The sequence below is a fragment of the Schistocerca gregaria genome, chromosome 2 (assembly GCF_023897955.1).
Source record: "Schistocerca gregaria isolate iqSchGreg1 chromosome 2, iqSchGreg1.2, whole genome shotgun sequence".
Classification (NCBI taxonomy): Eukaryota; Metazoa; Arthropoda; class Insecta; order Orthoptera; family Acrididae; genus Schistocerca; species Schistocerca gregaria.
This window is the reverse complement of record NC_064921.1, coordinates 684895476-684910386: the sequence shown is the minus strand read 5'-3', so window position 1 is coordinate 684910386 and position 14911 is coordinate 684895476. Positions and strand designations below refer to the sequence as shown.

Here is a 14911-nt window from a genome sequence, read left to right as displayed (position 1 = left end):
GCTGACTGGAAACATGTTGCCTGGTCAGATTAGTCTCGTTTCAAATTGTATGAATGGACAGATGAGTACAGGTATGGAGACAGTCTCATGAATCCATGGCTCCTGTATGTCAGCAGGGGACTGTTCAAGGTAGTGAAGGCTCTGTAATGCGAAGTGCAAATTGATATGTGGGTAGCACGTGTGATATAATGTGACATGACACGACAGCGTGACACGCACATTCTGCACATGTCGCGCTGGTCCTGCACATATTGCGACGTGTACATATGCTTCGCACCCTTTAATCTTTCTCAAACGATTTTACAGGAACTATTCATTGAAAACGTTGGATTTTTGCCTTACTTGTAGTGTTATATGTCAGCCCCGTGGTGAAGTTCCCATCATCTCACTAATGGCCATACTTATTGTGATATACACATTTTAGTAAGACACCATGCAACATTCAAAAAGTTCGCAATGAAAATTAGGGGTCACTATGATTTTGCATTTGGTGTGTATTACACCATATGAAATTTATGTATGAAATTTAACTAACTTATTGAATTTTTGTTTAGACTTGGGAGGAGGTCTTTGTCTCCGGTCTTGAGAAAATGGATCCTATGTAGTGCATTCACTCCCGATCTCACACCAGCGAGAATGAAATATTTACAACATCCCTCATATCTCCTAAACAGCTCAAAAAGAGATTTTGGTGAATGATGTCACACAACAAGAAAAGTACTTTGCCACTTCATAAACACACTGAACTTTCTTATCTATGATGATATATCAGACTTTGTACTTTCTATTTTATTTTTTTCATTCCAGTGACTGTAATTCTTTAAGAGGTATCGAAAGCTAGTGAAACAGGAGCTACGAAGTGTCAAGTGTGACTCTTACGTCATGTAGATCTTGTAATGAATGAATGGATAACACGTGTGAAACCCGGTCCCGGTCTCGAAAAACACTAAGGGCGCTGCCGAACTCTTCTTCTTCTTCTCTTATGTTACCACAATCCGACACAGTGCGGTTTTTCGTAAACTGTTGAGCTCTCTGGTCGCCAATTACTTGTTTAGTGAGACACTCTGTTTCGGAATTGAATTCTGACACAATGGCTGCTTCAAAAATGAGTTTGTGCAAATTATACTGAATTTTAGCAATAGAAGTACAATTAAACCTGTCAGCAAGAGAAATGTGACCGTTGCTCATAAATGGTGATGCTTCTTCGGATGAGAAAATGTTAACACTTCACACAGTAATAAATCGCCAATTCTGTTGGAATTCTGGTTGAATCCCATACCCCATCGTATTTTTAACACTGAGCGACTGGAATATAAACTTACCAAAGGATTTTATTTCTTTTTTTTATCTGAGCAGTATTAAAATAATGACGAGCATACCCTTCATTCGGAATGACATGCACATTCGAAATGCTGGTTACTCATCTATGTCTGGCCAAACAGACAATGTGTGTTTTGCGAATAAAATAGTTGTTATTGTGAAAAGTTAACAACTGATATGTGGCACAACACAATGATCATTCCGGCATTTGCCTGAATTGATTTAGGGAAATCACGGGAAACCTAAATCAGGATGGCCGGAGACGGGATTGAACCATCATTTGGGAGGACGACGGTTCAATCCCGTCTCCGGCCATCCTGATTTAGTTTTTCCGTGATTTCCCTAAATCGTTTCAGGCAAATGCCGGGATGGTTCCTTTGAAAGGGCACGGCTGATTTCCTTCCCAATCCTTCCCTAACTCGAGCTTGCACTCCGTCTCTAATGACCTCGTTGTCGATGGGACGTTAAACCCTAACCACCACCACCAGTGTATCATCAGCAGCTGAGAATAATGCTCGTGAAAGTAATGCGGAAGCTAGCCAAGTGTGCTTTGTGAGAGGAAGAGTTCATGCCATTCAAAAAACATTGTCATGAAATTAGATCTGCCGTTGTCAGCAATACATTTCAACAAATTAAATATATCAAATCACCATCCTCTTACAGGATATCCATACTTTCGGAATAATACCAACTACTACTGCATTTGTGTAGCCTGTTGCATAATTAGTTTATTAATGCCGATAGTGTGTATGCAACCACTGAAATGCTTTTTCTCATCATGGTGTGCTGATTAAAACATTGTTATTCATGAGGGCTTCTTGTCTGTGATGTCAACATGTTCATAGTATAATGTCTCTTATTTTATCCATATCCAAATGATGATAGTGAAACTTATGTACTTCGTATCTCATATGCTTTTTACCAGGAGTACAAAGGGGTCATACCTGTGGGAACGACACCTTTTCGACCTTTTGTAACACATTGTAGAGATAGATCAACATAACAAACAGCAAACACATAACCTTATTTTAGTTTCCTGCCTTGCTTCTAAGTCACATGATTTTATAATATTCCTTACTTATTCACTACCTCACGATGAATAGTCCATCCCTTATTATGATCTGAAGACATAATGGAGGCAGAAGATGCAACCTCAGTGGCTAATGGCTCCCCATTTATTGAACTGTGCATTTTTCTTGACAAAAGAATAAACAAAACAAAAAAGTGTGCAGGTATATGTAACTGTAAACTGTTATGTACTAACAAAAAGAGATGGAGTGCTTAAACAGAGAAAAACGAAACTCTACTCAGTGACAATAAAATTCAGTATACTGTAAGGCAGTATTTTTCAAATGGGCAATACTTCCACTATCCATATGTGCCATGTCAAAGTGTGCATATGGCAGGACTGCCTTCCCGCTCCCCACCTCATCCCTCCTGCAGTGCTCATGTGACCTGTGGTGTGAGAAACTGTGCCACAACCATGACGACATGCGATCTGGTGCATGTCACATCCCAGTCGCGTCCCAATTTGCTGGTTCTATTTGAAACTGTGAAGTTGCAAAAAATGGCGCTGTGCTGGGCCGTGCTATACCATTTCAATGTGCACCTATCGTAATGGTGTGGGGCATGTGCAGTTCGAGTGATGTGGGACCCTTGATACTTCTAGATACGACTTTGACAAGTGAAATGTATGTAAGCATCCTTTCTGATCACCAGCATCCATTCATGTCCATTATGCATTCTGATGGAGTTGAGCAATTCCATCAGGACAATGCGACACTCCACAGGTCCAGAATTGCTACAGAGTGGCTCCAGGAACACTCTTCTGAGTTTAAACATGTCCACTGGCCACCAGTCTCTCCAGACATTAACATTATTGAGTTGAGCATGCCTGGGATGCCTTGCAAATTGCTGTTCAGAAGAGATCTCCATCACCTCATACTCTTACGGATTTATGGACAGCCCTGTGGGATTCATGGTGTCAATTCCCTCCAGCACTACTTCAGACATTAGGCAAGTCCATCCCACATTGTGTTGCAGCACTTCTGCATTCTCGAGAGGGGGGGGGGGGCTTCATGATATTAGGCAGGTGTACCAGTATGGTCGCTGTTCTGTGTATGAAACTAGGCAGAAGCTGAATCTGTACATAAACATAGTAAATAGAAAATTACGCAAAAGAGGAGTATATCATACTGAAGTTACATTACACAATAATGTGCCTTCTACTTAAAACATACATTAACATTAAATTCATTTAAAGTAAAGTTGAAATATTTCTTTCTTGACCACTGCTCAGGTCAACTATGAATTTTTAACAGTGTGTAATTAGTAGTATTGTTTCATAACCTTGCAGGAATCCCCGAGTACCATGCCATTCACTACCAGCCATAGATTTTAATGCCTGGAGAGAGACACGTCATGGCTGTCAGATGGGTGGACGCACATTTGCTCTTGGAGAAACAATTTTCCCTTCGCCTTGCACAAGCTGCATCTGCACATCGGAAGGTGTAAGTATTTTCTGTCACTTTCATGTAGCTCGGTCAAGGGAATTGTATGTCTATACTCTGATTAAAACTACTTGTGATTTACCATTTGATGTTTGTCATGGGATTCTATGGCCTCATCTGCTGTCAGCTGCACATTAGATGATGTTTGGATAACAGCTTGCGTGATGTGACTGTAAGGTGAAAGTGAATTTGCCCGGTGACAGTCAAATAGATTGCCAGCATTGCCTGTTAATGAATTATAAGCATGCAATGCTCTACTCAAAAACTGTAGCTAAAGTGAGACCTTGGTGTGGTCATAGCCACAGTGGACAGTTTGCATGTAAAACTGAAAGCTCAGATCAGAGGAACTATTCTCCAAGGTGTGAAGTGTCATCTAACAAGTAATTTTAATCAGATTGTACATCAGTGCACTGCTTTGAATATAGGAGACAAGTAGATGGAACTATTTGTGTGGTTTGGACTACTGGAAATTATAATACACAGTGTTCTTTTACAATCAGCAGTATCTCTCTGCTGGAGAATGTCAGAGTAATGAACACAAACTAATGGGAGCATACTGTGTCTGAAATAAGTTCAAAATTCATATTTATCCAATGCACTCATTTTGCATGCCATTTTGCCTATTTTGGTAAACTCTTGGATTCTGAGGAAAATCATATTATCTTGCTTCATAAATATTTATTGCTGTGATATCTTCTGAAATTTAAAGGTAATTATCAACCTATGACTGGTTTTCCTTATTGGCCAAATCATTGCATTGTATAATAGCCGGGATAAAGCCATTACAACTTGTGTGTCTACGCTGGAAGAAACTGGGTCCTGTGAGTAATACATGCAGTATACATGGGAATTTTTAGAAACATAAAACTGCAAGAATATAACAGTTATTCAGAATCAGACATCGTAGCATACACCAGTACACCATAGAGTTTGTGATATGTCCCTCCTCATGGATCTCTTTCTGTCTAGAGGCACTTATACATTACACAAACCATAACTGAAATTACACACATCATGTCCATTATATGGCAAACAATTTCTCTATCACCTGACTGTAGATATTGGTTGTCAAAAGGCTTGTAAAGTAAATGTTAATGTTTCTTTATTGTAGGGTTTTCAGCGGTTCTGGCTCAAAACTGAAATTTGTGGGCTCGCGCTCTATAAAATTTTTAGCCTTTGTTTTAAAATTGTGTGAAAAAAACACATATAAAAAGAAAATTTATTCAGAAACAACCTGGCAGAACCAGGAACTAAACCCAGGTCCCGCTACATGTGGGTCTTGCACAGAGGCAGGCATCCTAAAAGAACAAAGTAAAATATTTTGTACTTTCTTTAACCTAATTTTTTACAGTTAAAGCTTGATCTATACATTTAAAAAGATAATCCATCCTTCTTGTTTCAAATTGAACAAAAAATCAGTAATTTTCTCCTTGATCTCGGGATGACATTTGTGGGAATTTGTCTCCATTTACAGCATTGTGAGCATATTTAGTCTTTCCAAATTCATAGGGTTTTTTTAGAAGTTTTTATTCTTTTCAGTGTTGAAAAGCAGCATTCTGCCTCTAATGCTCATAATTCCATCAAAACATTGTCCAGAGTTTTTTTTCCAAGATAAATTTCAGCAACTCAGTTAATTTTGAATATGACTGAATATCACACTTATTGTTCCATTCCAAGCTTTTCTTTGTGAGTAATGGAATATGCTTCAGTAGACAGTACTATCTCTTGTGTAGGATGTTCATTCTTAAAACCAGTGAAGCATTTCTTGCTGAACAATTTAGATCAGTTTTGGTTACTGATAACTTGATACCAGTGTCTGAGTTTAATTTGTACAGCACTGAAGACGATCACTATGTGATCGAAAATCGATTCTGCTATCAATATTACGGCCAATGCTGACCTTCCTTTTAACTTAATATTATTTTCATTGACTAAGTCTGTAGGCTTCAGTACATTTCATCTTAATGCTAATAGATCCAAAAAGTGACTGTGAAACTACATTATCAACATGCTTCTTTGACTTCTCATACTTTTTGGAGTTTTCTTTCATTTTCTTTATATTTCTAAAACCATATTTCGTCTATGTTACATCACCTACAAGCAGCTAATACATAAAGCAAAACAAAGCGTTTTTTACTTCACAGTTATGAAACCAACTTTTCCATTCAAACCATTCAGAATCAAAGCTATGAATGTGTTTCTTATTGCTGTCTATGACTGCTTCAGATATTAGAATATTAGGTGTTGATGACCTCATTTTCTTAATTTCAACTTTCTCACAGAGGGACAACTGTGAAAACTTAAGCTGTTGAAGTCGCTTACAGTCACAGAACTTATTTCTTGGGGCTGCAAGGCCATAGCTTTTTAAAAAATAAAAGAACTGAAAAAAAGAGAACCAAACAGAGAGAAAAAAATGCATGTGAGGACTTGATCGAAAACCTGCCTCATGACATCCTCGTTATCTTCAGTGAAAATGGATATTTTGATATGTCTGGATGTGTAAATAAACAAAACATGTGAGAGGAGCTTCAAGAGTAGCACCTATTTACAGAATAACTGGTGTGCATTGGAAAGTTGAAGGTTGAAACCTACATCCGGCCATCCTGACTTAGGTTTCCTGTGATTTCCCTAAATTGCTTCAGGCAAATGCCGAGATGGTTCCTTTTAAAGGGCACACTAACTTCCTTCCCTACTCCGATGAGACGGCTGACCTTGCTGTTTGGTTCCCTGCCCCAAATTGTCCAACAAACTGGCCCTTGTTTATCAGAGGCAACAATAAGATAGTTACGGCCACTTGTGAGTGTTATTTCCAGTCGATTGAGGAGTTTTTTCTTCTCAAACTTGAAGAAATGGATGCGAAGGATGTGTGCTTCCAACAAGACAGTGTCACCTGGCTCACAGAGCATGAACATCAGTGCCACATTTGGGCAAACACTTCCCCAACTGTTTCATATTTTTGAGGACTATCTTCAGTGGCCAGCACTCTTGCCAGATTTAGCCCCATGCAAGTTTTTCTTATTGAGCTTTTTAAAATATTTGGTGTATACCAATCGTCCACAGACCATGGTGAGGTGCAGAACAGTATCTGTGCTGCTATTGCTAGCAGAGACAGACATGCTGGACAAAGTGGACTGAAACTTCAGATTTCGATTCCCCAAATGCATTGAAGAGGACAGAGGCCACTTTGAAGATATCATTATCAAAACCTAATAAATAAAACTTTAAATGCACCTGTATATAAGGAAAACAGAATGCAACTGGTATCTACAATACTTTGTTTTATGTTATTTTAAAATAAGAAATTTCCCACAGTGCACCCCAAATTCAATGTTACCAATAATATTAGGAGGTTGTATGATGCAGCACTTCCAAAGTGCTTACACTACCACTGGTTTCTAATCAGGATTTTTTTACACTGGAGATTTTTTGTACAGTGGTTACATGCAGAGAAAAACATGTATAAATTTAAGTAATATTTCATTCCACAGGTCAGGTTGTGAAAAATACCAAAATTTTTGTAAGGCATTATTTGATATCAAGTTACTGAATTATAGGCAGAAGTGAAGAGGTAATATCACAATGGAGCAGGAGTGAGTTGCCTTCTATAGTTTTGAATATAAATAATAGTTTATTAGTAAGGACCATTATATAAATGTCATAAAAATATATGTGGAAAAATTTATTTAATATTCCTACTAATTTCTCATCTTTCTTATTTTTTGTCCATGATATGAATGTCATACCTTTCTTTCACATCACTTAGTCAGGGACAGAGAGAGGCATGCTGTCCCTATACCAAAAAAATACCTTGTGGTTTAACAATGGGGCCCAGTGTGCCTGCATGCCCGGATGTGTTTTTAGGCAGTTTTCCACACCCACCTAGGTAAACTCTGGACCGTTGCTCACATCTCACCTTTAAAACATGATTCACAATCACTTTGTAACATTTCACATTTGACCAAGTGGTTACACAAGCCGCAGACAGAATGGAAACACAGATTTGTCCCAGGGGGGAGCACTGGCAGTTACCTTAAAATGCTTGGTAGTTACAATCCCATCATAATAATAGCCTATATACGGGTAGGTTGGTTTTCTCCAGAATAGGAGACATGACATACCATAACATAACATAACATAACATAACATAGCATAGCATACCATACCATACCATACCAGTTCCCCTCCCCCAGCAATGGCTAGATGAAAGTCACTAGACACGAAGGAAGGACCTTTATTTCACCACACCAGTACTGGTTCCCCCCCCCCATGATGATGTGTAAAATTTTGAGGTATAATACAAATTGAAACTGGGTATTTATGCTAATCCAGAACTCCATGAAGATTTTTAGGCAGCAAAATATTAACAGTTTTCTTAATAATCAATTTTTTTGCTACAAATGTTTCCTTGATAATAAATTTTAGCCATACATTCTGCTTCTTATCTTCAAATTGTTTGAATATCTGTATAATGGATTTATTAAAAGTCATCAAAGAAGACTTTTTTTTTGCTTAAAAACTGGATAAAAGAAGATGTAATTTTTGATACCAGCAATAAACATTACACATAATTTTGATCATTATCTGCAATTTAAGCTCCCAGAATGAAACATTGACAATCTTATGAAAAGGATATAAATTGCTACTCACCATCTAGCCATCTAGCAGAGATACTGATTTGCAGACAGGCACAACAAAAGTATTAAACAGGCAAGCTTTCAGCCAGAAGGCCTTCTTCTGAACTAAACACACACACACACACACACACACACACACACACACACAACCTCTGGCCTCTGAGGCAGAAGATGGCTTATGGCTTTCTGGCTGCGAGTTTACCTGTTTAGTAGTCTCTTTGTTGAGCCTGTCTGCAACTTAACGTCTCCACTGTATGTATAGGGAGTAGCAGTCAGTATCCTTATAATATTGTCATTATTCCTTCATGGATTTTCCATGGAGTGATACCCCCATTACTACGTTAGTGGTGAACTAAATGTGTCACAAAAAAATGGCATTAACAACTTTAAAATAATTCTGGCACTTTTAAGACAAGATATAGGAAAAATGAACGGAATAAATCATAAGAGCAAATTCAAATTACTTTTCATTTCATAATACCAGTTTCAGTTGCACAATCATAGAATAGACAAAAATAATGCATAAACCAAGGAGTAACTAAGAGTCAATGCTACTCTCACAGATCACGGTTTACACTTGGCATAGATGATCATTTCAATGGTCACTTCAGATAGCAAAATGTGTAGAGCAAGTAGAATGTGAAAGATTGCTTAGCTCTTGCTAAAGTTGGGAGACTGCCGAAAGAAGGCACTCATGCTCAAGAGCTGGGTGTTCCTCAATGCAATATGAATTTGGAGATTCTTTTGTCCTTAGTAAGTACAGCTTTCGTGGTTTATTACTGTATTACAAGATATTGCATAAAGTAAGTTACACAGTGTTGAGGTGAGACAAGTAACTTTTATTGAATGCTGCATTATACTTCAACGAGACAGATATATGACACTATTTTTTAACATGGTCAATGTGTCAGTAAGCAATAGTCAGAATGTTCTACCAATCTGATACTTGGTCATGGGGGGTCTTTGAGAACTGCTGTATGAACGTCTGAAGTACTGGAAAATCGCTTTCCACCTAGGTGTCCTTTCAGCTTCATGATTGCCTAGACATTGTCATCTGTGGTCACTGTCAAAGGCTTTCTTTCCCAATCAGCATCACCCACACCTGGGTAGCCTTTTTCAAATTGTGGGCACCATTTCACAATGACTGGAGACATTAAATTTGGTCCATGTACCACCAGAATTTCACAGTGTATCTGTGGTTTGCATACATGATTCATACTGTCTCATGTTCTTCAACTTCGGGTAACAGTTCCAGATACACTGTGACGCACCTCTTGTCCATAGTGTAGAAGAGCTCTCTACAGGAAACCCAGAAAATTTTACTCTTCTGACATCATGCAAATCTTGTTGTGAAATACTCTTAGCTTATTTTCTGAAGTTCCTACCTATATTTTTTGCATACGTTTTGAATAAAAATTCTCAGCTAAGGCAACTAAAAACTTCTGGTACAAGATGTCACCCTCATACTGCCACTGGAATTATCAAAAAGGGGACTGATGAGTGGATAGAGATACACGGCACCCTCTTGCCTTTGGGGTGTGAAAAGGCCATTGAAGGTGGAAGAATCAACAATGGTTAACAGCATAAGTATACAGAATGCAATGGAAACCACTGCATTGAAGATATGTAAAACATACAACAACTCATGTAGTCTTCCAAAAGTAATTGTATGATGGCCACTTCGTTCAGTAGAATTTTGGAAGTAAATCAGTTCCCAATTTAGATCTCTGGGTAGGGACTTTCCTTGACGCTGTTGTCAGCAGGATGATGAATAAGCCAACATTCTACCAATCATTGTATGATATGTTAGAAGTCTGAATGTTGCTGGGAAACTGGATAGCCTGAAAAGGGAAATGACAAGGCTGAAGTTATAATTGGGAAAAATTTATGAAGTGAAGTGGAAAGAACAGAATTTTCTGGTCAGATGATTATAGGTTAATAACAAGAGCATCAGTGAACGGTGAATGGTGTAATGATGAGCAGAAATATAGAAAATGTGGTAAGTTACTATGGTCAGTACAATGACTGAATTATTATTGTTATTATTATTATTATTAAGGATTGAAACTAAGCAAACACTAACACCTGTCGTACAGGTTTACATGCACACATCACAATCACATGATGATGAAATACGCAAGAAAATAGAAGAATTGGAAAAATATTTGAAGTGAGATGCAAATTGGTAGCCATGGGCGATTGCAATGTTATTCTGCGTGAGGTGATGGAAAGGGAAGGTATTGGAGAATATGTAGTGACGGAAAGTGTTGAGAGGGGAGAGACACCATTAGTGTTGTTCTATAGGTTTCAAGTGTATGTGGTGGACACCTTCCAAAATCACTGGAGTAGGTATTCTTGGAAAAGATCAGGATGCACTGGGAAATATTAACTGGATTACATAGTCACAGAAAGATTTAAAAATCAAATCCTGGTCAGAAAACCGTAGCTACGTATTAAATAGACTCAGGCCATAAACTAGTAGTTATCAACAAAAGGGTGAAGTTCAAGGTGAGAAGAAAAAAAATGAAACTAAATACTGAAAATATAGGACATAGCAATATGAAGTGGTGTTTCTCAGAGACTATGACTGAAGGCCCGAGTAAAAGTGTCAAGAGCGATTCAGTAGAAAAGGACTGTAATATGATGGCGGAAAACTGCGGGTATAGAAAAAGAAAGAAGTCGCCATGCGTGTCTCAAAAAATACTCGACCTTATGAGCAAAGGAAGGAACTATAAGTATCTTATAAATGAAGTGAGAATACAGTACTATAGGTTGCTTGGGAAGTAAAGTAAACAGAAATGTTAGAGAAACTTGCAAAGACATTGAGAGTAACCAGAAAGGTGAGAGAAGCTTGCAAAGATACAGAGAAAGGCCACTTTTACGAAAAACTGATGTGATGTAAAGGATGGTTTAGCGTAACGTCTTAGAGGTAAAGTGCAAAAGTGTTAACTTAGGAAGTGCAGATGTAAAACTACTTAATGCAGAAGAAAAGGCAGTCAGGGGGCAGAGTACCTTGAAGTCTTATTATGGAAAGGATCTGTCCCAAAGATAGAAGAAGATGAAGTTGATATGGAACACATGATCCAATAACACAAACAGAATTTGAATGTTCTGGGCTCAGACAAGCCAGCAGGATTGTATGATATTCTTCAAAGATGTTGAACTATATGGGAACTATAGGAACCAGTTTGTGTCAAAACTCTATGTGCAGATGAATGTGACAGCTAGTTTGCTAAGTCACATTTTTAAATAGCTGAATATGTTAATAAACTGAAGAATAGGTTGGAGGAAGAATCAGTTTGCTTCTCTGCGACTTCTTCCCTTCCTGAAATGAATTTTGACATCACATAGGCTCACAAGTAGTAGACTGAAAAAACTCAGAATACTTTCCTAAGCATTTGTGGATCTACAGTAAGCCTTCATCAGTGTAAGATAGCACAAGACATTCACAGTCATTAGAAGATTGGGGCTATAGTATAGAGACAGAAGAATAATCTATAACATTTACAGAATGTAAGTGGATGTAATAAAATGAAAGGCAAGTTCATGTTAAGGTGGATGTTAGGCAGGATTGGCACTTGTATGTTGAAGAAGCGGTAAAAGAAGTGTAAGTAATTTACAGGTGAGGAATAAAAATCAAGGGGAACATACAGCAATGTTACACTTTGCAGACAACCTAGTCCTCCGGGTTAGATGTAACGGAGTCCTAGAGGAACTGGTTTTTTTTTTTTTTTTTTTTTGATGAAGAGTACTAGAAAGGAGAACAACGAAGTAGTGGAAGAAGGGGAACAAATCCCCTTGTTGGAAGGAGGACTGCACAAAATGTCTGTAGCAAGGAAGGTATCAGAAGTAGATTAACACACACAAAGAAAGCTGTCTTCAATAAAAGTCTCTACTGATGCAATATTTTGATATGATGTGGAAATGAAGAATAAGTTCATGAAAATGTATGTTTGGAACACAAAACGGTATGAAAGGGAAGTGTGGTTAACTGAAAATCCAAATGAGAAGAAACTGGAAGCACTGCAAATGTGATGCCATTGAAGAACATTAAAAACTAAGTGGACATATACACTACAAAAGAAGAAGTCTCTAAATGAAGTGGGTGAGAATAGAAGTTGCTTACCAGGAGAGAGAGGTTAGTGGGGCATCTGCTCTAGCTTCCAGGAAAACTTAACCTGGCTCTGGAAGAAGCAGTAAGGGGGAAAAACAAACATAGACCAAGACAAGACAATGTAATACAGATGTTGGGTGTAATTGTTACACAGAATGAAAAGATTGGCACAATATAGAAAAAGATGGACAGCATCAAAGCAGTCAAAAGATTGACTTTAAAAACAACAGTTTATCAAAGATGTATTTTTTTAATTTTTCAGGCACAGTGTGCTTCGCTGAGGATATCAGACTGCAGTCAGCTTGTGCGAGACTCAGGCCGCGATGCAGTGTTTCGTGACGATGTATGCACAGCACAGTGTGGATTCCTGCTTCAAGTACCTGATGGAGACTCACCTGCTGCACCATTGCCATCGAGAGCAAGAGAACTTTCTGTACCCATCGGTCTTTTGCCGCCCCCTCCTAGGCAGAGACCCAGGCCACGACCGAGATCACCACGTCCAGCACCTCTTGGAGTAGCATTTAAACTGCCTGACCTATCAAGTTTTGTTGGCTGAGTGCTGTATTTCAGAATCCAAGAATGATATCTTGTATTTCTGATGCAGTGAAAAGTGAAAATGATCTCCCACAAAGGTTCTGACACCATATCAGAAACAATTGTTGCTGTCAAATCAGAAAGTGATGAGGATAACCTCTTTCACACTACAAAAACAGTTCAAACTAACAACAATAATGATATTACAGTGCCATTCATGACATGCTGTGTGTACAAAATATTGTATGTACATTGCAACCGTTTTTGTTTCATCCTCCAACATAGTTAAAGGCACAGTAAGCATTGTAAATGGCATCTCATATACTGTAAGAGACTGACTTTTTCCTACTCTTTCTCATTAGGATAAGAAAGATATGTTTGCTATTCCACAGATACAGATGATACTGGCCTAAAATTACTTGTCGATACCAAAGCCAATTGTAAAGCTTGTTATGTGACCATTCAGTTTAAGGATCTATGTGTAAAACTTTTAACACTAGCCAGTTCCTCAAGGAACAAAGACAGACTTGAAAACTCCTGAAATGTTATAAGAGAGACCCCCCCCCCCCCCTTCCCCAGTCTGACAATAGTTATACATAACCTACGGAACTGAAAGAAACAAAGTATTACAGTTGAAACTTGGGAGTTTTGTGTGTACACTGTGCAACAATGTCCCACTGTTTAAATAATGTCAAAAGATGGTCACAAAAGTGTCAAAAACAAAATTAAGTGGCCTCATGATTTCATACCTTCAGCCTGATGGGTTTCCAAATGCAGAAAATTTATTCTCACATATGTATAGGAACCTGCTGCACACAAAAAAGTTTAAGTGTGAATGAATGATATTGTAAGTGATACAATCATGTTTAAAACTTATTATTGTCAAATGAGTAAATTTCTAGAACTGAGTGTCTTCTTGTTAAGCATGAAAGTGTGTTAGCCAGTAAGCTATGTGTAAAGCAAATACATACATATGACTGCCAGTTTATTTATTATTGTAATAATGTGTATAAAAATATTGTTTGTATATAAATTGAAAACATGTTCATTGTCTTTTCATTTCATAGCACCTTTTCTAACACAAACTTTTCGTGTAAATAGAGATGAACAGGATTTTTATCAATAGAAGTGACTGCTTTGATACAGTACCTGATACAATGGAGCTGCGTACATGTATAATTCAATTTCATTCTCACCTGTTTATGACATTATTGTGATTGAATTCAATTGACACAACTGAACTCTAATAGGCAACTATGAAACTTTTTTTGATGTTTACAAAACAGAGATTCTCTCTTTTATAATTATAGAATGGCAGTTGCCTGTGGAGTCATGTAACTCTTTATTTGGCACTCTTTTTTACTTTTCTTTGAGCTATCCTCCAGTTTGGTTCCACTTCAAGTAAAAATAAGCTGTGTGAAATTTTGGCTCAGTAGAATGAGTGGAAGGAGCCCTTGGGCCTTCATGTTCGGAAAATCCAAATAAATAACTAAAACAATCAGTTACAAAAAATATTGAATTTTACATGACAGATTCATTCATTACCCAGTGTAGGTAGTTTGTTTACTTCAGTCTTCTTAACAGAATGCATTCTTGCAGCACTGTTCACAAGGACTAGGTGACACTAGAGGTAAATGACCTTGAGACAGGCAGAAGGAAGACAGACCAGGCTGAGAGATTCCTGTCCATCACCCAGTCTGCACCATACCGGCAGTCTTTCACTTTAGAGAAAAGGTAGCAGTTGTAGCAAAAGCATGTAAGCATTTGTTCACAGAAGAAAATTTATTTACTTGGATATT

At 37.9% G+C, this 14911-nt stretch overlaps 1 protein-coding gene across 2 annotated transcripts in view; it reads left to right on the top strand.

The window, feature by feature from the left end:
- The window catches only part of LOC126334760 (uncharacterized), a 367149-nt gene extending 352991 nt beyond the window's left edge, over positions 1 to 14158 (top strand). For both annotated transcript variants that reach the window (XM_049997335.1, XM_049997333.1), the window contains exons 25-26: positions 3677 to 3830; positions 12841 to 14158. In XM_049997335.1, coding sequence (XP_049853292.1) covers positions 3677 to 3830; positions 12841 to 13134 — 448 coding nt within the window. In that variant the 3' untranslated portion in view covers positions 13135 to 14158. The remainder of the gene's footprint in view (positions 1 to 3676; positions 3831 to 12840) is intronic.
- The last annotated feature ends 753 nt before the right edge of the window (positions 14159 to 14911 follow it).